This window comes from Eumetopias jubatus, unplaced genomic scaffold (assembly GCF_037043125.1).
Source record: "Eumetopias jubatus isolate StellerSeaLion01/CBP00866 unplaced genomic scaffold, mEumJub1_p1.0 scaffold_15, whole genome shotgun sequence".
NCBI classification, from domain to species: Eukaryota; Metazoa; Chordata; class Mammalia; order Carnivora; family Otariidae; genus Eumetopias; species Eumetopias jubatus.
Window position 1 is genome coordinate 4,731,530 of NW_028274821.1, and position 26,104 is coordinate 4,757,633.

Here is a 26,104-nt window from a genome sequence, read left to right on the forward strand (position 1 = left end):
AGGGACGTCGCTCCAGTGGCTAAGTGGGGGGTGTGGTCACACTCGCGGGACAGTGTGGTCTCAGGACCCTCAGGGTCACAGAAAGACCGGGGGTGCCTGAGTGCGGCAGAGCTCCCAGGGATCGGAGCGGGGAAGCCGGCTGCAGAGACGGAGCCGAGGCGCGGGCTCTCAGCTCGGGGTGGCCATAAACTGTGATCCGCGGCCCAGTCGGGCCACTGCTCCCCCAGCAGGGACCCAACAAGCGGCAGATCCGGGGAGACTCCCCTTCCTCCCCCGGGAGGAGCGGCGCGGGAGCGCACCGCAGGGATCTGCTGGGTTTGGAGACTCCACACGGGGTCGGGTGCCGGACATAGAAAGGCTCGGTCACAGGCCGGGTGAGCACGGAGTGCGGCCGGAGACCGGGGAGACGGGAGTGACTGCTTTTCTCTGAGGGCACACCGAGGAGCGGGGCCCCGAGTTCTCAGCTCCTCCGGGTGGAGATTGGGAGGCCACCATTTTCACCCTGGTCCTCCAAGGCTGTACCGAGAGCTTGGAGGGAACAAAAGCTCCTGAGAGCAAACCGGAGCAGCTTGCTTAGCCCGGACCGGCAAGGGCGGGGCAATTCCGCCTCCGGCAAAGACATTTGGGAACCACGGCAACAGGCCCCTCCCCCAGAAGATCAGCACAAACAGCCAGCGAGCCAAGACCAAGTTTACCGATCAAGGAGAACGGGAGAACTCCAGCGCTAGGGGAATACTCCACATAGAATTCATGGCTTTTACCATGATTCATTAGTTTTTCAAAGTTAATTTTTTAACTTTTTTTTTTAATTTTTCTTTTTCCCTTTTTCAACCAACATCTTATCAATTCCTTTTTTTAAAAAAACATTTTTTATTTTTAATTTTTAGAGTCATATTTTATCCCTTCATAATAGTTACCCTTATTTTTGGCATATATATATAAGTTGTTTTCTCTTTAAAATTTTGAGATACAGTTTCTTCTAACAGATCAAAATATACCCTAAATAACTAGTGTATGGCTTTGTTCTAGTCTCCTGCCTGATCACATTCTTTTCTTTTTTAAATCTTCTTTCTTTTTTCAAACAACTTATCATATCGATTCCTTTTATAAAATCTTTTATAATTTTCATCTCTACAGTCATCTGCCATCCCTTCATTGTATCAACCCTTTTTTTGTACATTTATATAAGTCTTTCTTCCTTTAAAATTTTAGGAGGCACTTTTTTCTAACAGACCAAAATACGCCCAAAATCTAGTGTGTGGCACTGATCTATGCACTAGCCTGATCATATGTGATCATATTCGTTTTTTTTTTTGTATTGTTCTGTTTTTGTTTTTATCTTTTTTTTTTTTCTTTCTTTCTTTTTTCGTTCCTTTTTCTTTCTTTCCCTTTCTTTTCCCCTGGTTTCAGGTCTTTTCTGATTTGTATAGAGCATATTTGCTGGGGACGTTGTTAACCTGTTAGCATTTTGTTCTCTCATTCATCTATTCACCTCTGGACAAAATGACAAAGGAAAAGAATCACCTCAGCAAAAAGAACAAGAGGTAGTACCGTCAGCCAGGGACCTACTCAATACTGACATTAGTACGATGTCGGACCTAGAATTCAGAATCATGACTTTAAAGATACTAGCTGGGCTTGAGAAAAGCATGGAAGTTATTAGAGAAACCCTTTCTGGAGAAATAAAAGAACTAAAATCTAACCAAGTCAAAATCAAAAAGGCTGATTGATGAGGTGCAATCAAAAATGGGGGCACTAACTGCTAGGATAGATGAGGCAGAAGAGAGAATCAGTGATATAGAAGACCAAATGATGGAAAATGAAGAGGCTGAGAAAAAGAGAGATAACCAACTACAGGATCACGAGGGCAGAATTCGAGAGATAAGTGATACGATAAGACAAAACAACATTAGAATAATTGGGATCCCAGAAGAAGAAGAAAGAGAGAGAGGGGCAGAAGGTATATTGGAGCAAATAATAGCAGAGAACTTCCCTAATGTGAGGAAGGAAACAGGCATCAAAATCTAGGAGGCAGAGAGAACCCCTCTCAAAATCAATAATAATAGGTCAACACCCCGACATCTAATGGTAAAACTTATGAGTCTCAGAGACAAAGAGAAAATCCTGAAAGCAGCTCGGGAGAAGAGATATGTAACCTACAATGGTAGAAATATTAGATTGGCAACAGACCTATCCAGAGACCTGGCAGGCCAGAAAGGACTGGCAAAATATCTTCAGAGCACTGAACGAGAAAAATATGCAGCCAAGAATATTATATCGAGCTAGGCTGTCATTGAAAATTGAAGGAGAGATAAAAAGCTTCCAGGACAAACAAAAACTAAAGGAATCTGCAAACACGAAACCAGCCCTCCAAGAAATATTGAAAGGGGTCCTCTAAGCAAACAGAGAGCCTAAAAGCAGCATAGATCAGAAAGGAACACAGACAATATACAGTCACAGTCACCTTACAGGCAATACAATGGCACTAAATTCATACCTTTCAATAGTTACCCTGAATGTAAATGGGCTAAATGCCCCAATCAAAAGACACAGCATATCAGATTGGATTAAAAAACAAGACTCATCAATCTGCTGTCTGCAAGAGATGCATTCTAGACCCAAAGACACCCCCAGATTGAAAGTGAGGGGGTGGAAAACCATTTACCATGCTAACGGACACCAAAAGAAAGCTGGGGTGGCAATCCTTGTATCAGACAACTTAGATTTTAAATCAAAGACTGTAATAAGAGATGAGGAAGGACACTATATCCTACTTAAAGGGTCTATCCAACAAGAAGATCTAACAATTGTAAATATCTATGCCCCTAACATGGGAGCAGCCAATTATATAAGGCAATTAATAACAAAAACGAAGAAACACATTGACAACAATACAATAATAGTGGGGGACTTTAACACTCCCCTCAATGAAATGGACAGATCATCTAAGCAAAAGATCAACAAGGAAATAAAGACTTTAAATTACACAGTGGACCAAATGGACTTCACAGACATATTCAGAACATTCCATCCCAAAGCAATGGAATGCACATTCTTCTCTAGTGCCCATGGAACATTCTCCAGAATTGATTACATCCTAGGTGACAAATCAGGTCTCAACCAGTACCAAAAGATTGGGATCATTCCCTGCATATTTTCAGACCACAATGCTTTGAAACTAGAACTCAATCACAAAAGGAAAGTCGGAAAGAACTCAAATACATGGAGGCTAAAGAGCATCCTACTAAAGAATGAATGGGTCAACCAGGAAATTAAAGAAGAATTAAAAAAATTCATGGAAACCAATGAAAATGAAAACACAACAGTTCAAAATCTTTGGGATACAGCAAAGGCAGTCCTGAGAGGAAAGTATGCAGTAATACAAGCCTTTCTCAAGAAACAAGAAAGGTCTCAAATACACATCCTAACCCTACACCTAAAGGAGCTGGAGAAAGAACAGCAAATAAAGCCTAAACCCAGCAGGAGAAGAGAAATAATCAAGATGAGAGCAGAAATCAATGAACTAGAAACCAAAAGAACAGTAGAACAGATCAACGAAACTAGGAGCTGGTTCTTTGAAAGAATTAACAGGATTGATAAACCCCTGGCCAGACTGATCAAAAAGAAAAGAGAAATGACCCAAATCAACAAAATCATGAATGAAAGAGGAGAGATCACAACCAACACCAAAGAAATACAAACAATTATAAGAACATATGATGAGCAACTCTATGCCAGCAAATTAGATAACCTGGAAGAAATGGGTGCATTCCTAGAGATGTATCAACTACCAAAACTGAACCAGGAAGAAATAGAAAACCTGAACAGACCTATAACCACTAAGGAAATTGAAGCAGTCATCAAAAATCTCCCAAGAAACAAAAGCCCAGGGCCAGATGGCTTCCCAGGGGAATTCTATCAGACATCCAAAGAAGAATTAATACCTATTCTCCTGAAACTGTTCCAAAAAATAGAAATGGAAGGAAAACTTCCAAACTCATTTTAGGAGACCACCATTACCTTGATCCCCAAACCAAAGATCCCATGAAAAAGGAGAATTACAGACCAATATCCTTGATGAACATGGATGCAAAAATTCTCACCAAAATACTAGCCAATAGGATCCAACAGTACATTAAAAGGATTATTAACCATGACCAAGTGGGATTTATCCCTGGGCTGCAAGGCTGGTTCAACATCCACAAATCAATCAACGTGATACATTAACAAAAGAAAGAACAAGAATCCTATGATCCTCTCAATAGATGCAGAAAAAGCATTTGACAAAGTACAACATCCTTTCTTGATCAAAACTCTTCAGAGGATAGGGACAGAGGGTACATACCTCAATATCATAAAAGCCATCTATGAAAAACCTACAGCGAATATCATTCTCAATGGGGAAAAGCTGAGAGCTTTACCCCTAAGGTCAGGAACGCGGCAGGGATGTCCACTCTCACCATTGCTATTCAACATAGTATTAGAAGTCCTGGCCACAGCAATCGGACAACAAAAAGAAATCAAAGGCATCCAAATCGGCAAAGAGGAAGTCAAACTCTCACTCTTTGCCCATCATATGATACTGTATGTGGAAAACCCAAAAGACTCCACCCCAAAACTGCTAGAACTCATACAGGAATTCAGTCAAGTAGCAGGATATAAAATCAATGCACAGAAATCAGTGGCATTCCTATACACCAACAAGACAGAAGAGAGACAAATCAAGGAGTCGATCCCATTTACAATTGCACCCAAAACCATAAGATACCTAGGAATAAATTTAACCAAAGAGGCAAAGGATCTGTACTCAGAAAACTATAAAATACTCATGAAAGAAACTGAAGAAGACACAAAGAAATGGAAAAATGTTCCATGCTCACGGATTGGGAGAACCAACATTGTGAAGATGTCAATGCTACCTAGAGCAATCTACACATTCAATGCAATCCCCATCAAAATACCATCCACTTTTTTCAAAGAAATGGAACAAATAATCCTAAAATTTGTATGGAACCAGAAGAGACCCCGAATAGCCAGAGGAATCTTGAAAATGAAAAGCAAAGCTGGCGGCATCACAATTCCGGACTTCCAGCTCTATTACAAAGCTGTCATCATCAAGACAGTATGGTACCGGCACAAAAAGAGACACGCAGATCAATGGAACAGAATCGAGTGCGCAGAAATGGACCCTCAACTCTATGGTCAACTAAATTTCGACAAAGCAGGAAAGAATGTCCAACGGCAAAAAGACAGTCTCTTCAACAAATGGTGTTGGGAAAATTGGACAGTCACCTTCAGAAGAATGAAACTGGACCATTTCCTTACATCACACACAAAAATAGACTCCAAATGGTTGAAAGACCTAAACGTGAGACAGGAGTCCATCAAAATCCTAAAGGAGAACACAGGCAGCAACCTCTTCGACCTCAGCCACAGCAACTTCTTCCTAGAAACATCGCCAAAGGCAAGGGGAGCAAGGGCAAAAATGAACTAGTGGGATTTCATCAAGATAAAAAGCTTTTGCACAGCAAAAGAAACAGCCCACAAAACCGAAAGACAACCGACAGAATGGGAGAAAATATTTGCAAATGACATATCAGAAAAAGGGCTAGTCTAGTATCCAAAATCTATAAAGAACTTAACAAACTCAACACCCAAAGAACAAATGATCCAATCAGAAATGGGCAGAAGACATGAACAGACATTTTTCCAAAGAAGACATCCAAATGGCCAACAGACACATGAAAAAGTGCTCCACATCGCTCGGCCTCAGGGAAATCCAAATCAAAACCTCAATGAGATACCACCTCACACCCGTCAGAATGGCTAAAATTAACAAGTCAGGAAACGACAGATGTTGGCGGGGATGCAGAGAAAGGGGAACCCTCCTACACTGTTGGTGGGAACGCAAGCTGGTGCAGCCCCTCTGGAAAACAGTACGGAGGTTCCTGAAACAGTTGAAAATAGAGCTACCATATGATCCAGCAATTGCACTACTGGGTATTTACAACAAAGATACAAATGTAGGGATCCGAAGGGGTATGTGCACCCCAATGTTTATAGCAGCAATGTCCACAATAGCCAAACTGTGGAAAGAGCCAAGATGTCCACCGACAGATGAATGGATAAAGAAGCAGTGGTATATATACACAATGGAATATTATGCAGCCATCAAAAGGAATGAGATCTTGCCATTTGCAATGACATGGATGGAACTGGAGGGTGTTATGCTGAGGGAAATAAGTCAATCAGAGAAAGACATGTATCCTATGACCTCACTGATATGAGGAATTCTTAATCTCAGGAAACAAACTGAGTGTGCTGGAGTGGTGGGGGGTGGGAGGGATGGGGTGGCTGGGTGACAGACATTGGGGAGGGTGTGTGCTATGGTGAGTGCTGTGAGTTGTACAAGACTGTTGAATCACAGATCTGTACTTCTGCAACAAATAATGTAACATATGTTAAGAAAAAAGAAAAAGAAGAAGATAGCAGGAGGGGAAGAATGAAGGGGAGTAAGTCGGAGGGGGAGAGGAACCATGAGAGAGGATGGACTCTGAAAAACAAACTGAGCGTTCTAGAGGGGAGGAGGGTGGGGGGATGGGTTAGCCTGGTGATGGGTATTAAAGAGGGCACATTCTGCGTGGAGCACTGGGTGTTATGCACAAACAATGAATCATGGAACACTACATCAAGAACTAATGATGTAATGTATGGTGATTAACATAACAATAAAAAATTAAAAAAAAAAAACCTAATAGGTAGAGAAATCAAACCGTCAAGAAAAAATACGCCCAAAGCTCCTGACCACAGCTGATAAGCTGTCAAGAGGCATCATGATGTAGGAGTACAAGGATCTTGCTTTTGTCAGTACTTGGAGCAGGGAAGGAAAGCAGTTCCTAGTAGAAACGGAAGGTTCACACCCGAGCTCCGCACAGGCTTGCAGGTGTGTCACACCCAGCACTTACACACAAGGGAATGCCGGAGCACAGGACCCTTCAGAGTCTCTCGCAGAAGCAAATAAAGCCAACCTACAAAGACAACTGCATAATCAAGGCATCAGAGGACTAGAAGGAGGGAAAATAAAACCCTTTCCAATCAAAAGCCACCACCTCACTATTAGTGAGAGTCAGTAATTATAAAGTGAACTTAAAAATAAGGACGGTGTTTTTAACAGGAGACGAGGATTACAGAACAACATTAACAATGGTTTGGCTACCAGTGTGAGAACAGGCACTTAAGAGCAATGAAGGACTCTAGAACTCAAGAGAACCGTGTGTATACAAATGCCTGGAAAATGATAGCAGGTGCCCCACAAACTACCAAATCACACACATTTCTTTTACTGTGGAAAAAAATAAAGTTGGATAAATATGTACAAAGGTGAATTCTAGACATATTAAAAATCTAGAAGATATTTTGAAAGAGATAACAAAAGAAAATGTGGAAAAATGTCCTTGTGACACCTTGGAGTATAGAAATGATTTCTAAACAAGTCCCTCCACACACAAAGAGTGAGACCAAAATGGATGAATAGGAGTCAAAATTAAGAATTTTGGTTGGGACGCCCGGTGGCTCAGTTGATTAAGCATCCGACTCTTGATCTTAGCTCAGGTCTTGATCTCAGAGTTGTGAGTTCAAGCCCGGTGTTGGGCTCCACGCCAGGTGCGGAGCCTACTTAAAAAAAAAAAGAGAGAATTTTGGTTCCGTGATGACACCACAGACAAAGCTAACAGATGGGTGATATTTACTGTACTTCACTGAATCTAAGATGCCATCACTGTTTTTTAGCTACAACTAAGGAAGGAAAACAGTGTCGATGAAAACATAATGATGTTTTCTTGTGATCTTACAATTTTTGAGTTTACACTTAATTAGAAGTTCTATTAGGTATGCTTTAGACACAGATTTCTGTCACACTATGTCTGCATGTCTAAACGGGAAAACATCACATAAATCAGTCAACACATCCCTAACCCTTTGACCCGAGTCTCGACTGTTTTCTCCCTGCTGCTAAGTCACGGATTTCACAAGCGTTCCTACAATATTCTCCTCCCTGCTGTCAGGAGTACCTCATGTCGTGTAGGAGGATGCTCCCCCATCATCTCTGAGGTTACCTGACAGGTTAGTGTCCCCCATGCCTCAAATTTTGATGCTGGAATTTTCCCACTGGACTAAAATCATCTTTTCCCCAATCGACTCACATTTCTAAAAGTAAGCTGTAATTATCCATAGGCAGCAGAAGTTTGACAAAGGGATGTTCAAAGCCTCAGTCACTGCAGCCTCTGTTCACTGGCTCGGAGGAGTCTGGCCCTCTCTCCTGCCACCCACTGATTTACCTGACAGCAGTGTTCATAACTCTACTGAAGTGCTGGCAGTAAGCACAGCCATGACCAAGTTCACAGAGACACAGGCAAGGACACCCCCCACTGACAATGGCTCTCAGCAACCCTAAGATTCATCCCCATTTCAGAGATCTTAAAATAGAAAAACAAGAAAGTGTGTCTTAAAATTAATTTACAGAGTATTGTATTGAAAATAGACCACAGATGAAAGTCTACATGGTACATGGAATTCTTGCTAATCAAAAAACATGCTAAGAATCCAGTAAAAAAAAAGAGGTAAAAAATGTGAAGAAGCATTCACAGAAGGGAAAACCTCAGCAGCTAGTAAGCAGATGAAATCATACTCAAAGGCTCAGATAATCAGAAAAATACAAAATAAAACAATGTTGCCAAGCAGGGCTATGGGGAAACTGGTCCCCATATACTAACTCAGGGGAACGGAGATGGGTGGATCACCATGTAGAGAAGCCCCACAGGGAAATCAGACAGGTGTGTGTCAGAACCCCACGCCTGGCTCCAGAGAGACTCATGCAGCTGCACAAGGGGCCAGCAATCACCAGATTTTGTATTGCAGTGGGGAGGGGGACAGCTTAGGTATGCATCATGAGGAAAGCAACTAAGTACAGAATGGAATCCTATGTAGCAGTCAGAAGGAATGACCAAGAAGTACATCCAGTCCTCCCAATTCTTCTGTTTGCCCTGCTTTGAGATTTCTTCATTATCACTTAACACCAGCTAACATTCTACTTACTTCACTCTTGGGTTTGTCTTGTCACAGAAGAACTAAGACTTTGATTTACTGTATGTGCTCAGCACATTCCTAGAACACAATGGGCACGCAAACATATGTTCAAAAAAATGAGTGTGAATAAAAAAAATCACAATGAAGTCTGGAGCACAAAAATAAAAAAATACATTCATAAACCATTAAGATGTGGTTTCAAAGGTACTGTGACAATTAACACTGGGAAACCTCACTGAAGCAGACTCAGGGTGCTGGAGGGGAGGCTGCAGGGTAGGCTAATAGGGGGAGCAGTTTGGCTCAATGTCAGGCACAGGAAGAACTGGGGATTACAGGCCCCTCACAGGGAAGAAATCTTCAATTACAGGCCCCAACTGGGAGAGATGGACACTGCATCTCCTACAAGAGATCCACCACTCCTGCAACTCAGCCTGTAACAAACCCTCACCGCCCTGAAATCTTGCTTTTCTCCAATAAGCTTTCATTAAAACAACCCCTCTCAACAGCCTCCTCTTTCTCCAGAAAAAACATCCTTCTCCCTTGTTTGTTGGACTTGCCTATGGTTTAGCCATAACTCGCTGGTCCCAAATTGCAATTTTTATTCCCAAATAAACCCATTTTTGTTGGTTAAAACAACTATTTTTAAGGTTAACAATACATGCATAATAAAAATAATAAAACATATCATCTTAATAATTTAGAAATATATGACATCAAATGATGAATGAAAGCTTGGGGGAAGTATTTCAGTGGGGGGGGCTGAGTGGGGGGTGGGGGGAGGATGAAAGGAGACAACGGATAAAGCACCCAAGAGCAGAGCACTGCCTTGTGTGGGCACCAACCGGAGTAGGAGAGAGGACAGGGTCAGCCTCTGTGTCCATAAGAAAGGACCCACGTGGAGAAACTAAGAGGGAGCCTCAGCTGAGTCAGAAGACAAGCTTCTGGCAAAGCTGAGTGAGCGAGGGGACGCAAACGCACACTGCCCGCAGGGGAAACGCGACCCCGCAGATGTGCCGTCATACACATCTGTACCTAAAGGGGGATATGTTTTATATCTGCAGACCAACAGAGTCCTAGAAACTGCTTCAGGCCAATACGTTTGAAAACAGTAAGAAGAAATGAACTAAACGACAGTAACTAAAACTTACTCAAGAAGGACACCCGAACAGCTTGAAAAACTCACTGAAGACATGAAGTTCAGGATGAAAAATCAAAGCTCAACAGAACGAATAGCACAACAAATGCAGACTTGTTAGAAGGCAGAGAGGGTCAGTAAAGTGTCCTCCAGACCGAGAAGGCACTTTAACACTGAAAACTGAAGCCAGCCACTCCATCGTGTTGACGGAGCTTTGTTCGGGGTAACTTACCGACGGGGTGATGAGTCAGTAGGGCAGTGCTCAGCCACCCTTGGCCCCCACCCTCGGCCCCCTTTCTCGGCCCAGTCCAGGTGAGCCTAACCCCTGGCTTTTACGGAGCACAGGGTATGGGGGTGAGGTCACAGGGTAGTTATCTAAAGTAGGGCCTTATGCACGCCAGCGATCTTGACCAGTTACCTAAAGTGCCTTCTTTAGGGAAGATCAGAACAAGCCTTCCCTCCTTCTGGTCAGGGCACACATTAACCTCCACGGGGCTGGATCACGGAGCCATGAGGGAGGTCACTGCGCAGGCAGAAAGAAGATGAAGGGTCAAAGACAGAGTCAGTGTTGTCAGCATGCCTATGATATGGTGGTGAAGAAAAGGGTAAGACCAATTATATCTGATACCCGAACTGGACCAGGCACAGTAAGGGAAAAGAAACAAAACTCACGCTTCAACATACAGGTTAAGAATCTCAAACATTAGCAAAACAAACCAGCAATGTAAAAAACTAACCAAAGAGGGGTGCCTGGGTGGCTCAGTCGTTAAGGGTCTGCCTTCAGCTCAGGTCATGATCCCACGGTCCTGGGATCGAGCCCCACATTGGGCTCACTGCTCGCCGGGAAGGCTGCTTCTCCCTCTCCTACTCTCTCTGTTTGTCTTCCTGCTCTCGCTATCTCTCTGTCAAATAAATAAATAAAATCTTAAAAAAAAAAAAACAAAACTAACCAAACAGCCTTATTCCACGAATGTAAGAATTATTTATTAATAGGAAGACCTACCAGTGGTTTCTGGTAAACAAAACAGAACGAAGGAAAAACCCACCAACCTCTGGTCCCTTCTAATGGGACATAAAATGCCTCCAAGGTGTAAATATCTGATACTACTAAGTGCAAGGAGAGATGACACTTAGCAAATGGACAAGTTGTATTTGAGAAGTCAGAGACCAGAGAGAAAGCTGCACGTGAGCTGGCAGTGAGAAGCTCAGCCACAACTCCTGGAAAACGACCCCACCCTAGGGGAACGGCTCCCTGTGAGCTCGGGGACAGCCTGGAACCCTTCTTGTAAGCAGCAGCCATTCGCTCAGATCCCCTTCCTGCTCTGCAGAAAGCAGGAGACTTACTCTCTGAAAAAGCCTGAATATAAACTCAAAGTCCTAAGGACAGCTGAGGGATGGGGCCATGCTGAAAACAGGAATCAAATATAAATCTACCTAATGAAAAATGGGACACTGAGCCCTGCTCCTGGAAAACAAAGGAGTAAATCTTCATCATCTTGGATTAGGGAAGGATTCTAAGATCTAATACAAAAGCACAAGCAACAAAAGAACAAAACAGATAAATTGGACTTCATTAAAATTAGAAAATTTGTGCTTCAAAGTACACTGCCAGAAAAGTGACAAACCCACATAATGGGGGAAAATATTTGCATGTCATATATCTGATAAGGGACTGGTATCCAAAATATACAAAGAGCTCTTATAATTCAATGATAAAAAGGCAAATAACCCGATTAAAAAATGGGCACATGACTTAAGTAGGTTAATCTCCAGAAAAGACATATAAATGGCCAATTAGTGCATGAAAAGATGCTCAACATCATTAATCATAGGGAAATGCAAATCCCAACCACAGGGGGATTATCACTTCCCATCTAGCAGGATGGCTACAATGAAAGACAGTAAGTTTTGGGCAAGACAGGGAGAAATTGTAACTCTCATGCATTGCTGGTGGGAATGGAAAATGATTCACCCACTTTGTAAAACAAACACCCGACTGGTGGTTCCTCCAAATAAGTTTCCACAAACCTCAACAATTCCATTCTCAGGTGTATACTCAAGAGAAATAAAAACATATGTCCACAGAAAAAATGTGTACACAGAGGCGCCTGGGTGGCTCAGTCATTAAGCATCTGCCTGTGGCTCAGGTTTTGATCCCAGGGTCCTGGGATGGAGCCCCGCGTCGGGCTCCCTGCTCGGTGTAGAGTCTGCTTCTGCCCCTACCCCTGCTTGTGTACATGCTCTCTCTCTCTCAAATAAGTAAAATCTTAAAAAAAAGGGTAAAATTTAAAAAAATGTGTACACATGGGGCGCCTGGGTGGCTCAGTCATTAAGCATCTGCCTTTGGCTCAGGTCACGATCCTAGGGTCCTGGGATCGAGCCCCGCATCAGGCTCCCTGCTCTGCGGGAGGCCTGCTTCTCCCTCTCCCGCTCCCCCTGCTTGTGTTCCCTCTCTCGCTGTGTCTCTCTCTGTCAAATAAATAAACGAAATCTTTAAAAAATAAATAAATAAATAAATAAATAAATAAATAAATAGAAAATAAAAAAAATGTGTACACAAATACCCATGGGCGTTTATGTACATACATAATTTTTCTCCTTTCATATACTCCCAAGTAGAAACAACCCTCAACGTCCATCAACTGATGAATGTACAAACAAAATGTGATATACTCAGAGTGAAATATTTTATTATTCAGCCACAAAACTGACACATGCTACTATGACATGGACAAACCTTGCAGATATGATGCTAAGTGAAAGAAATCAGACACAAAAGGCCATATTGCATGATTCCTTTTATATAAAAGTCCAGAACAGCCAAATGCACGGAAAGTAGATTAGTAGGTGTCAGGGGAAAGTAGCTGGGGAAAGTGGAGAGTGAGTGAGGGTGAGTGTGGGATTTCTTTTCAGGGTGATAAAAACATTCTGAAAGTAGATGGTGGCAATGGTTGCACAATTCTATGAATATACTGAAACCCACTCAACCATGGTTTATTAAAAGAGCGAATTTCGGGGCGCCTGGGTGGCTCAGCCTGTTAAACATCTGCCTCCGGCTCAGACTATGATCCCAGGGTCCTGGGATCAAGCCTGGCATCGGGCTCCCTGCTCAGCAGGAAGCCTGCTTCTCCCTCCCCCTCTGCTGCTGCTCCCCCTGCTTGTGCTCTCTCTGTCATATAAATAAATAAAAATCTTTAAAAAAAAAAAAAGAGTGAATTTCATGGTCTGTGGATTATATGTCAATAAGGCTGTTATTCAAAGAAAAAAAATCTATCCAAGGTAAGTAAATTCAGTTACACTCATGTTAACTCGGTACTGAATGAATAGCACTTTTGCATTCACTGAAAAGTAAATTTATCAACAACAGCAAAACAGACTTCAGGATTTTTTGGTGGTTTTTGCAGACTGTTTACAAAATGCTGTTAATTACTATGAAAATATTCTATATAGTGAAAACAATATATATGCTAAGGATCACCAGACACTGAGGTGTCTAACAGATCAATAAGAACCGATAAAACAATCACTCTAGTCTAAAAAGTAAAATAAAAAACAATTTTAAGATGTGTAAGGTTTCAGGGCGCCTAGGTGGCTCAGTAAGTGAAGCATCTGCCTTCGGCTCAGGTCGTGATCCCAGGGTCCTGGGATCAAGCCCCACATTGGGCTCCCTGCTCAGTGGGGAGTCTGCTTCTCTCGCCCCCCCCCCCCGCTTGTGCTCTCTAATAAATGAATAAAATCTTAAAAAAAAATGGATGTGTAAGTTTTCAAAAAAAATGTACCCTTCATAGCCCTTCCTCAGGAGGCTATGTGAACTCTAATGTGAGGGAGGAAGCTGGGAAAGAGCTGGCCAAGGCAGGAGAGGGACAAAGGGAATTCCTGAGCCTAGGGTGATGGGAGGGCCCGGGCTGCCTGGAGAGGCAGCTCGAGGAAGCAAGCACCAGTCAGGCCAAGGCAGGACAAAGGTTTCAGGAAGACAGGAAATTAACCCCATAGATAACGTACATGGGAACACTCTGAATGGAGATTGACGCTCCTAGAGGCAGACGACAGGATGAATTAGGTTGACTTGGAGAGCCAAGCAAGCAAGCAGGAAACAAGGAAAACAAAAGCATACAAGGAAGAAAATGTAATTACAATTGTCTACATACTGAAAAAAAATGGCGATGCTGAGCTTAACTCATGAATGGTAACTAATGTGGTCACAAAAGTGTCAACACTAAGTAATCCAGGGCCACCTGGTGTAATAACAAATCTGTGCTGGGGAGAAGGGAGGAACAGAGGCCTGCGTGTGGCCCAGGGAGCCCCACCATAGCCAGGGGCCACAGCAGGCTGCTGCCTTTCCTGGATCAGGGGCCGCCTTTCTCGACCACATGAAGGCAGTGGAGGGACAACTACAGCCTGGGAGTGTGGGTGTGTTTTCAGAGAGCTAGTCCTTACCTCCTGCAATGAATGGGTAAAATTAAAACTGGAAAAGAAAGGACGCCACCAAGAAATAACAGCAGAAGCACACTCCTTAGAAAAATACAGGTAATTCTCAGAAACAGAAAGTGATTACTCAGAGAGTGGGAATCTGGGGTGAGGAAGGGTGGCATGGTGGGCTGCAGTCTTTCTCATAAAAACTTACACCTATGCATCATTTAAAAAACCTATCAGTATAATTTAACATAGTAACTGACTAAAGCAGAGAGATCATACCATCATCTCAACAGATACAGGAAAACATAGGATAGCATTTAACATTCTGATTTAAAAAAAAAAAAACTAACGAAAAAGCTCCCTTAGCAAACTGAGAAGAGAGAGGAAGGCCCGTAACTTGGTACAGGTCATCTCTCAGAAGTCACCAGGACATGGAGGCTCCTGTCAGCACTCCTATCCAACTGCATGGGAGGTGTCTTAGCCAGCACAGTAACACAGGAACAGGAGACATGAACATGCTCTGGCTCCTAGAGACAGATCCATTAGAAGACACACGACATCCATGTCCCGGTTGTCACGCAGGCGTTTCCATGGGCGGAAACTGATGAGGGGTAAGTGGGGTCTCCCGGTATTACTTCTTACAACTACATGTGAGTCTACGCTTATTTCATTGTAAAAAGTAGGGGGAAGAAAAAAAGATAAGCAGTCTTTATGAAGAAAGTTACAGAACTTTACTGTAAAACACGAAAGACCAAAGTGATACACCAGGCACATAGTGGTAAGATTCGGTATCAGCAAGATTCCAATGAATCCAAATCAGTGCATTGCTAGTCACAAACCCAAACTCGTTTTTTGGTCAAACTTGATCAGTTAAACTGAAACTGACACTGAAGAATAGAGCTGCAAGTAGCCCAAGCAATTCTGAAGGACAGGGAGGTGAAGGGCTCACTCTAGTCAAGGCTTGTTCTTAAGCTGTGCTATTTATATGCAGTTCTGGCAGAGGGAGAGACAAATACGCCGACAGAGGAGAAATACAGCCAGAAACAGACCCGTTAGAAGGGCATATAGTATACAAAAAAAGGGAAATTTCTTCAGTAGGTAACAACGGACAATTCAATTAAGAATGCTGGGATAGCTGGCCACCATACAGAAAGAGGCACATTCGACCTCACAGAGCAGGGAAGGACTTCTTCACCACAGCATTAATGGTGAGTAAGTCTGAGAGTTCAGAACCCGTAAAAATTTTGTATGACCACAGAAATCCACGGAGTGAAGAATGCAAGCTTCCCTTACATCAGACCAGAAATGGAAGGATACACTCAGTAGAATATGCTGCATCATATTTTTAGACAAAATACTGAATACTTCCATGGTGTCAGGGAAAAGTGCTAAAAGTACAAATATAGGGGCGCCTGGGGGGGCTCAGCCAGTTAAGTGTCCAACTCCTGATTTTGGCTCAGGTCACGATCACCACGTCTTGAGTTCAAGCCCCGCATCAGGCTCTGTGCTGAGCGTGGAGTCTTTCTCATAAAAACTTACCCCTATGCATCATTTAAAAAACCTATTCCCTCTTCTGTCTCCCTGTTCCTCTGTCTCTCCCTGTTCTTGGGCACGCTCTCTCTCTCTCTCTCTCCCTAAGATAAATAAATAAATAAATACATAAATTAATTAATTTACAAAAAAAAACAAAAAAAAAACAAACGTATAAATGTAAGTGAAAGAAAGCCAGCCACCAACTTCATGACAATGGTTGTCCTTTGTGGGAGATAAGAGTTGAGTGGTAGATGGGAAGGCATTTCTTTAGCTATATCTGGAATGTTTTATTTCTTTTTTTTAAGGTAGATTTGAAATAAAGATAGCAAAATGTTAATGCCTATTTATTCTGGATGGTGGGCATACATGGGTCAGATAGTTCCTGTAAACTTAAAATACCTCTTAATTTAAGAAAGCATATATGGCGAAGCAAAGACTAGCAATAGAAAAAGTAAACACAAAGACAGATCAGACCTTGGAAGCAGGGAGTGAGGCAGCACAAGGAAGGCCAAGTTTCAGAATTGGAACTGTGAAAGTCAAGTGCTGCTGTCTACAGCTAATCACTAAGCAGAGGTGTGAGCACACTTAATATCTGACTACGAAGGTAGCCTACTATGAATGTAAAATCAGTAACAATCAAGCTGAGAAAAAGGAGTGCTGCTTTTCATTTCAAGTGTGTCTCACTATTGAAGTATTATCAGGAGCATGTATTATTCCGCAAAAAAAGATTTTTCTTTTTTTTAGACGGAAAAAAGGGACAAACTGCAATGCCCAAATAGGAGACTATAAAAAATGTCCATACACCCTTAATAGAGAGTCATATACTGGGCACTAAAGCAGAGAGTTTCTGATCTTCAGAGATTTCTGAATATTTTATTTCTGTTATAAAAGAAATACTACATAAACCTCTGTATGGTTTGATGAGTACACCTATAAGAAACCAAATACAAGTCCTTCGAGAAGCAAACCACTTTACCCTGAAACAATGTTGTAGTTGAGAGCAGGATGGTCTTTCGAGATGGGAGGAACAAGAGGTTCTGGCTGCCACTCTTCAATCAATTCTTCCTTTTCCTATGGGAGAGAAGGAAACAGAATACAGCAGGGTCCTGGTCACTGGACAGTGACTATTTGGTTCCCACACTTCGGTTACAAAGCGACCAGTAAATGGCTCATCTGTCTCTGCCAGTGACCGTGTGGCAGCCCGCGAGGCCGGAGTACGTCACCCACACTGTCCACCTGTGACCATGGGTCAGAAGTCAGAAGCACCTCAAGATCCCCTCGTATTCAAGAGACTGCAGATCCGTAAAACAGAAGGGCACTGCATCTATGTTGCCAGAAGTTAAGCTTTAAAAACACACAGTTTTTCTTCTTCCACAGCTTTGAGGGTAAGATGTCTGTGACTACTAAATCTTGCTAAGTTCAGCTTTCAGAGGATTACTCTAAAGTTATGTCTAGTCATTCTTTTAAAAAATGTACATATGTGTGGACTGCCAGCTTTATAAACAAAAACTCAAAATACCAGGAACGATCAACTGCTTAAAAAGCTGAGCTAGAAACCAGCCACCTGATCATTCACAAGGAGTTCGGAAATGCCAAGGGAAAAAGCAGAGGCAGGACCTCTGCCCTGGATGGCCCAATCTTACGGCAGTGCTATCCGGAGTGTTCCATGGCACACTAATCCCACAAGGTAGTCGGGACAAAACGGTGGGGGAGGGAAGGATCGATGGTCAAGGTGAGGGCATCTCTCCAAACAGAGGTTCAAATATCCACTGGCCTAGTAAAGGTTACATGAAATCATATAAAAAGACATCCCCTACTCTGCTTTAGCCAGGTTTCCAAATTATATTTGCCCTAAGAACCATGTGCTTCATGTCCTTTGGGGGACACTGCCTGACCGTCCTACAACTGATATGAACGATCAGGACGGCGGCAGCCAGCCGGTGCAATGCGGAAAGTGATCGCCACACTGCTGCATTAATTCTACCCCAACTCCACGTTGTACTCAGTGATGCCGTGTGAACCAAAGTTGTACAGATTTTCATGGAAAAACCTTTCTCACAGTCACTGGTTTCTCTAAGCATCCTGGCCCAACGCTACAGAGGCTGGACAGGGAACGGATCCGAGTGATAGAAACCACAGTGCAGTCAGAACCGCTCTTCCCTCTTGCACTGGGGCACCGTTCCTAGGTGTTCCCACCGGAGTGAGAAGGATAAGCTTCTTTTCCACAAGCCCCCTCATCCTTCAGGCGAACAGGACTCCATGTCGGCAGTGCCACGGGCCCCCTAGACACTTCTGCTTCCTAAGGTTTGCCTGGCTTGGGCTGGGTCCCTTACTACAGAGAACGCATCAAAATTCAGTTTGGGGTGGGGAGGTGGGAGGATTCTTTCCAACTCCGAATTTCCTTTATGAAGAACACAGGGAAAACTTTCGTTTGGGTTTCAGAAACAGTGGTGCTCTTCCTGGGCAGCTCACGTCACCCTGTACATTGACAATCGAAATCCTGTTGCTGCCCATGCTTCCCTCCTACCGTCTGTCCCTAAGACTGCTGCTTCCCTAACAAAGTGCAGTGCTCTGTGGCAGGGTGCTCCTCTGGGTGTCTGCTTTACCCCTGGCTTCCCTGTATTTTGCTTCCCTGATATTTCCTTTCCCTTGATTTTTTTACATTACAGAAAATATTTTAACATATATAGGTGAGCCACCACAAATACTTTTTGGAAATATGTAGCAACTGTAATCACACACTGAATAATGACAGAGATTTAATTTCTTACCTTGACTGTAAGGTCAGATCGTTCTTGTAATTTGTAAGTTTTAGAGAACAGAAGTCTGATTATCCAGAGAATGAGAATTCCTTCCAAAATAAGATGGTAAGCAGGAGCCTAAGAATGAGTCAAAAACCAAAAAAGAAATGAAATAAACACTTCTGGGAGCCTGGGTGGCTCAGTTGGTTAGGAGACTGCCTTCAGCTCAGGTCATGATCCTGGAGTCCCGCATCGGGCTCCCTGCTCAGCGGGGAGTCTGCTTCTCCCTCTGACCCTCCCCCTTCTCATGTGCTCTCTCTCTCAGATAAATAAAATTCTTAAAAAAAAAAATTGGATATATTAAAAAAAAAGAGAGAAATAAACACTTCCAAAATCTGCACATAAAATGTAATGCACTCATATATATTGCCTCCCAAGACCTTTAACCTATTACTTATTAAGATTTATTTTCAAAACTCCTTTCATTTCTACTCAGTCCTTTCCCCATTTCTAACAGTCGGCAATTTCTCTTTCACATGAAAAATCTCTAATAGCACAGCTTTAAAACCTCTATAGGAAAGAAATTTAATTCTTAAAATAAAATCGGATGCAGAATCCCAACATGTGAAATAATACCAACCATCAACCATCAGATCCTTCAGATAATGTACGTTTCTACTGGTGGGAAAGGGCAGTAACCAACATTTCACAGCTTTGCTAGCCTTCTACCATACCACCCCAGTGTACCATGGATAAGTTAGGAGAGTTATCTGAAATTCAGTTTCCACGTTTCTTAGAGTTTTGCACATCTTACTATATTTTCTGTATCCCTGATAAGCCTCTTTAAATCCTTCTTGGAACATGGCTGAGAAAAAAGACTTTATAAACGCCTAAAGAAATGGCAGGTTTTTTTTCCTACAGCAGTTCCCCAAAAGTATGCAGTGTCTTCCAAGTCAATAGGCAAAAAGACACCTTACTGAAATTATCCATGCCAGGTCTTCTTCTCAACTACATTTCCAAGATAAAGGCTGGGCTGACTGTTCTGTTTTGCACAACTAGACACACTAACGCATGTGGAAGGTTCCGGATAGTGACTAAACCCCAGTCAGTTACAGAGTGCTCTACTCCAATGGGCTGTCACTAGAAAGTCATCTAAAGAGGTATTTAGAAACGTAAATGCAAATTATTTGCAAACATTAGACAAAAAGAAAGCGAAGGTGATTCATCATAGTTTAAAAAAAAAAACTCCAGGATGTGGAGCCAGGAAAACTGCAGACAAATTCATAGGTAAACTTCTAAGTCAATATACAATTATCTTTCTAACTACATACGTATTTTACATACACATACTATTATTTCTTTTGGGTATAAGACTCCCCAAATTCTATATACTAACTGTAACTAACAAGCCTAGGAACAAGAATGGAAATTTCTTTTTAAGATAATTTTTAAATATACTGATCCCCCTTGAAAATAATTCATTTAAGAATAAGGACTCTAGCCTAAATATTCTTTTGGTTTTCTTGGGACGCCTGGGTGGCTCAGTTGGTTGTGCGTCTGACTTTGGCTCTGGGTCTCAGGGTCATGATCCGAGGGTCCTGGGATCCAGTCCTGCATCTAGCTCCTTGCTCAGCGGGGATTCTGCTTCTCCCTCTGTCTCCTGCTCCCCCTGCTTGAGCTCACTCTCTCTCTCTGACAAATAAAATCTTGAAGAAAAAAATATTATTTTTTTCTCAATAATTGTATTCTAGTAGATAAGCATCTGCCCAAAGTCACTAAGCATCTCTGCTCCACAATGAAATCATCCTGAGAAAAACTGAGATACTAATTGTCTAGTGAATTAATCAAAATCACAAATGCAGCTTTATTTCCTGGAAATGTTACATCCAAGAGAATGCCTCACTCTTGATCAGTTATGCAGTCCTCAAAAAGGACGCAATAACATAACATAAAATAAAATTTTAAAAAAAGGAAGCAACATAGAACAGAGAATTGTTCACTTTTTAAAAAAACTTCAATGTCAGTGGCTCTTATCTTAGTTACTATAATTAGGCTAATACTGGCCATCACTTACACCACATCTGTTATGTCAACTGTTTTTCGGCAAGTCCTGACAAGTCTTGCAGTGGAAGACACCACCGTCACCCCTGCCAGTAAGCAGCTATGTTCGGTTTTTAGAAAATTATCAAAAGAAACCTGAGATTCCCTTTAAATGAATATGAGCTCTATAAGCACAGGAATTTCTGCCTTTCTGTTCACTGCACTATCCCCAGTGTCTACATCTGTGCTGTGTCCCAATACCGTAGCCACCAGTTACCATGTAACTGTGTACATACATATCTAATTTAAATTAAATGAAAAATTTAGTCCCTCACTTGCACTAGCCACATGTGGTTGGTTAGCGGCTACTACCCTGAATAGCTCAGATACAGAACATGCAGAAAGTTCTACTGGACAGGGTAGCGAAGCTCTGTAGATACATTTCAAGTGAATGAACATTCTCTAAGACTGAAGTTCTGCTATCATATTATCTAACATACCTGAAACAGCCTTTCAAAACTCTTAACTATTCTGCCTTTAAAAATCTCTAAAAAGTTGTTGTATCTTTACAAGACAGAAAACGGGACGCATGTGGGAGAATGACAAACTATTTCACATTCCCAATTCCTTTATCATTCGGCTTTCGTAATCCCTCGCCCCGACAAAAACAGACACCAACATACAATTCTGTCCCCTATTACCTGTTCCACCGTCCCAAGCACCTGAACTCCCTAGGACCTTCCCAGACTCAGATCTTCCACTCTATGTTCACCACCCCAGTCCCAACTCTGGTTTTTCAAGACCAGCCTCGCTCCTGCGCCCCCTCCCTCCTGTTTCTTTCATGAGCCCCAAAGGAGACCCCCGGTTCCCGCTCCCGCCCGTGCCTCCCCCGCGAGCCCCTCCGGCCAGAGAAGCTGAGGGTCGGGACGTGACCCAGCCAACCCCGCCCAGGACTCAGGCCACAAATCCGCCAGCCCCGTCCCACCCCGGAAGGGCCCGGTGGGGTCGTGGGCCGCTCGAGCAGTCAAGCTCACCTCGTAAAGCGCCTGTACCATCTCCACCAGTACCCACTGCTCCGCGACGGTCGCCATACTCAGCCGCTGGAGCTCCCTTCCGGAAAGCAGGTCGCCGGTACGTCAAACAGCGCGCGGCGCAGCCCAGTGACGTTGTAGCGCCGGGAGCGGGGCTGGCGAGCGCCGGTTACCGCCTCCTGGCGCTTGCGCGCTGGAGGAAAGCGGGAGGCCGGGGCCTCAGAGACGGCGGGTGTAGACCTTGGGGTCTCACCTGGCGCCCGGGAGGGCTGGGAACAAGTGTTCGTCTGCAGCCGTGCTGTGCCAGGACCCGTGCCGGGCTCTCGGGAGGGAGGGGTTAATAATAAATGGCCCCTGCCCTGGACCGCTAGTGTTCTGTGATCACAGACGTGCTCTCTACTGCTAAATGACAGAAGTAACCCAGGAACGTATTATCCTAAAAAATACAGAAATAGAAATAAAAATAGCCGCCTTTTCTATAGCACTTGCGACGTGTTCTGTATAGACCAACGCTTGGCGGGAATTAAGCCATAGAGCAGTTTGGTGTGGAATCTTCTGGAACCTTTGAGGCACCTGCAAACGTGATGGGCACACACTTAACTTGGACGGAGGTCTTAAATCCAACAGGGACCCTAGGGACAGTATTGATCTACAGCTTGATTTTTTTCTTGTAGTGTTTTTCCCATTTGTCCATAAATCTTGTGTTTGTAATCTTAATGAAGACTGTGTCTTGGAATAATGTGTTATATATACATATTTCTTGTTCCATTTTACTTAAATATTTTCCTGACGGTGAACACTGAGGTTGTTTTCCACTTCTTCCTCTGTTACCAACAATGCTGCAGCAAACGTTTATGTGCATATATCTTCTTGTTCGTGTGGGAATATTCCTGAAGAGCTTTCTCAGAGTGGAACTTTAGTCACAGAGTAGGCACAGCATTAACTTTGGTAAATACCGCCAGCGTGTTCTCCAGAATGGCTCAACCACTTTAAAATGTTTGAAAGTGTGGCCACACTCTAGCTCATTGATGGATATGATCAATCTTTTTAAAACTTTTGCCATTTTAATAGAGATTAAGTAACAAAGTTAACACCTCACTGAATTTTCTTTTTTATGCCTCTGGTTATTCGTGAGGTTGAGCAACTTTTCTTGGCATTTTCTTAGCACTTCTGTGAATCACCAATTCATATTCTTTGCCCATTTTTCTTTTGGTGATTTTTCATTTTCTTATGGATTCACAGGAGCTCTTTCTGTGAATTCTGAGTATCTTATATCTTTCCTCTTTTATAGGTGACATTTTTGCCCAGTTTCTTTCTAGCCGTTTATGTTGTCTTCTGTCACACCTACAATTTAGATTTTTATTTTATTTTGTTTTATTTTTTTAAGATTTTATTTATTTATTTGACAGAGAGAGACACAGCGAGAGAGGGAACACAAGCAGGGGGAGTGGGGGAGGGAGAGGCAGGCTTCCCAAGGAGCGGGGAGCCCGATGTGGGGCTCGATCCCAGGACCCTGGGATCATGACCTGAGCCGAAGGCAGACGCTTAACGACTGAGCCACCCAGGCGCCCTACAATTTAGATTTTATGTAGTGTGTCAGACTGTTCCCAGATTGCCTCTGGATTCAGATCTTGCTCAGAAAGGGCATCTCTTCCAGACCTAGGCTATCTTCCCATGCTTGCACCAGTTTGTTTTTGTTTACACCTGGTTCTTTAATTACATTGGAAACTATATTTTTATAGGATGAGACGTATGGGCTATGACAAATGATCACAAACTGGGTGGCTTAAAACAGAAATTTATTATCTAACAATTCTGGAGGCCAGAAGTCCGAAATCAAGGTGTTGGTAGGGCTGCATTCCCTCCAAAGGCTCCGGGGAAGAATCCTTCCTTGTCTCGTCCAGCTTCTGTGTCTCTTCTTTAGCTGCGGCTGCATAACCACCATCTCTGCCTCTGCCCTTGCACGGCCTTCCCTTCTCTGCTGCGCTCCATGTGCCTTTTAACAGACATTTGTCATTGGATTAAGGGCCCACCATAATAATCCAGGATGATCTCATCTCAAGGGCCTTAACTTCGTTACATCTACAAAGAAACTTTTTCTAAATAAGGCCATATTCACAGGTCCCAGGGTTTAGGATGTAGACATGTAGACATGGAAGGAATAAAGGGGTCATCCGTCCCACCACTCAACCCACTAGAGTCCAACCTCTGGCCACCCAGTTCCCATCTGTCCCACATGCAAAATACATTCACCCCATCCAACCAAAATCTTAACCCACATTTACACATCAGTAGCTCAAAAAGTCCCAAATCGCATCATCGAAGTCATCAGAATCAGATTAGGGATGTGGGTGAGTCCCGGTATCATCCACCCGGGGACAAAGTTCTTCTCCGTCTATTGACCTGTGACACTGGAAGATCACATACAAAATGCAATGGTGAGACAGGTACAGGATAGACATTCCCAGTCCAAAAGGGAGAAAACGGAAGGAATAAAGGGGTCATCCGTCCCAAACAAGTTAAGAAGGCAGGAGAACAGGTTTCATTTGGTTTGAAGGTCTGAGAATTATCCTCTATGGCTTGGAGCTGCATTTTCTGTGCCCACAGCTCCACAGGCCCCTGTACCCACAGCTCCAGCTTCTACCTCTGTGTTCGTGCCTCTGCCCCCAGAATCATTCTTCCTTTTTCTTGAAAGGCAGCATATTCTTATAACTGAGTAGCTCTATCAGCCCATTTTCTGGCTATAGAATTCTGGAAATCTCACAGCCCTCTTTTACTTTGTCTTGTCTCTGTCCCTCAGGCCAACCTGGCAGCGTCCTGCTGATACAACATTCTCAAAAACTCTGTGGGTCTCCCATGTCTGTCATGAGGTTTCATGCAAATGCAGGAAGGATGTGTGAGGGACCCTCTTGTCTGATGGCATGAAACCTCATGACAGACAGACAGTCCATATTTTTACCAATAGTCTCTTCAGGAAGTCCAGGCTTTATCTCTCACGCAGCTCAAAATTCTTCTAACTTCTATCCAATCACCCAGTTCCAAAGCCACGTCCACAGTGTGAGGCATTTTGTATGGCAGCACCTTGGCTTCCCAGGACCAAAATCTGTAGGAGTTTCCTAGGGTGGCCGTAACAAATTATCATAAACTGGGTTGCTTAAAACAAGAGAGATTTATTCTCTTAGAGTTCTAGAAGTCAGAAGTTCAAAATCCAGGCGTCCGCAGGGCTGCATTCCCTCTGCAGGCTCTAGGGGAGACTCTTCCTTTGCTCCATCTAGTTCTGGGGGCTGCGTGTGTCCCTTGGCTTGTGGCCGCACTGCTCCCATCTCTGCCTCCCCCTTCACGGGGCCTTCTCCTCTTGCTCTATGTGTCTCTCCTCCATGTTTCTTATGAGGACACTTGTCATCGGATTTAGGGCCCATGCGGATAGTCCAGGATGATCTCATCTTGGGATCCTTAATTACACAACAACCTCCTTCTCTTCCTGATTTGACCACTCAACCAATATTGTGTAATGTTATATCATTATTGTAGAATATTATATAGAATGTTGTATATCATATAACCAACATTATATAACTATATGTATATATATATAATATAGGATGTACCTATGTACATACTATCACATGAGTGCCTAACATTCAGCTTTTGATTGCGGAGGCATCCATTTCAAAAGACATCCGTCCTGAATAAACATACTTGCAGCTGCATCACACAGCTATCAGCCAAATAGCCAGAGAAGGAATTAGGCTGTCCCCACTGGTTAGGGTTAGGGTTTCTCTCTCCCAAAGCCCTGGGTTTCACTTGAGTGACCCCGCTTCTCCCTTCCCACACCCTGATTCCCTAATATTTGCAAACTATATATCTGATGAGAGCTTAATATCCAGAATACATGAAGAACTGCGATTCAATAACAAAAACCCAAACAACCCAAGTAAAAAATGGGCAAAGGATTTGAACATTTTTTCCAAAGCAAATATACAAATAATCACTAAGCACATGAATGGGTGATTAATGCCACTGAATCATACACTTAAAAGTGGTTAAAATCGATTTTGTTATGTATGTGTTTTACTACAGTAAAGAAAAAAACAACCCTACTTTTTCTTTATATGTATATATTT

General features: G+C 43.0%; 1 protein-coding gene across 2 annotated transcripts in view; it reads right to left on the reverse strand.

Annotated features, from left to right (window-relative positions):
* Positions 1 to 22,065, reverse strand: part of SPTLC1 (serine palmitoyltransferase long chain base subunit 1) — a 62,146-nt gene extending 40,081 nt beyond the window's left edge. For both annotated transcript variants that reach the window (XM_028117351.2, XM_028117353.2), the window contains exons 1-3: positions 21,984 to 22,065; positions 18,940 to 19,047; positions 17,145 to 17,239 (exon numbers count right to left, since the gene is read on the reverse strand). In XM_028117351.2, the coding sequence (XP_027973152.1) occupies positions 17,145 to 17,239; positions 18,940 to 19,047; positions 21,984 to 22,040 (260 nt within the window). In that variant the 5' untranslated portion in view covers positions 22,041 to 22,065. The remainder of the gene's footprint in view (positions 1 to 17,144; positions 17,240 to 18,939; positions 19,048 to 21,983) is intronic.
* Between the last annotated feature and the right edge of the window lie 4,039 nt (positions 22,066 to 26,104).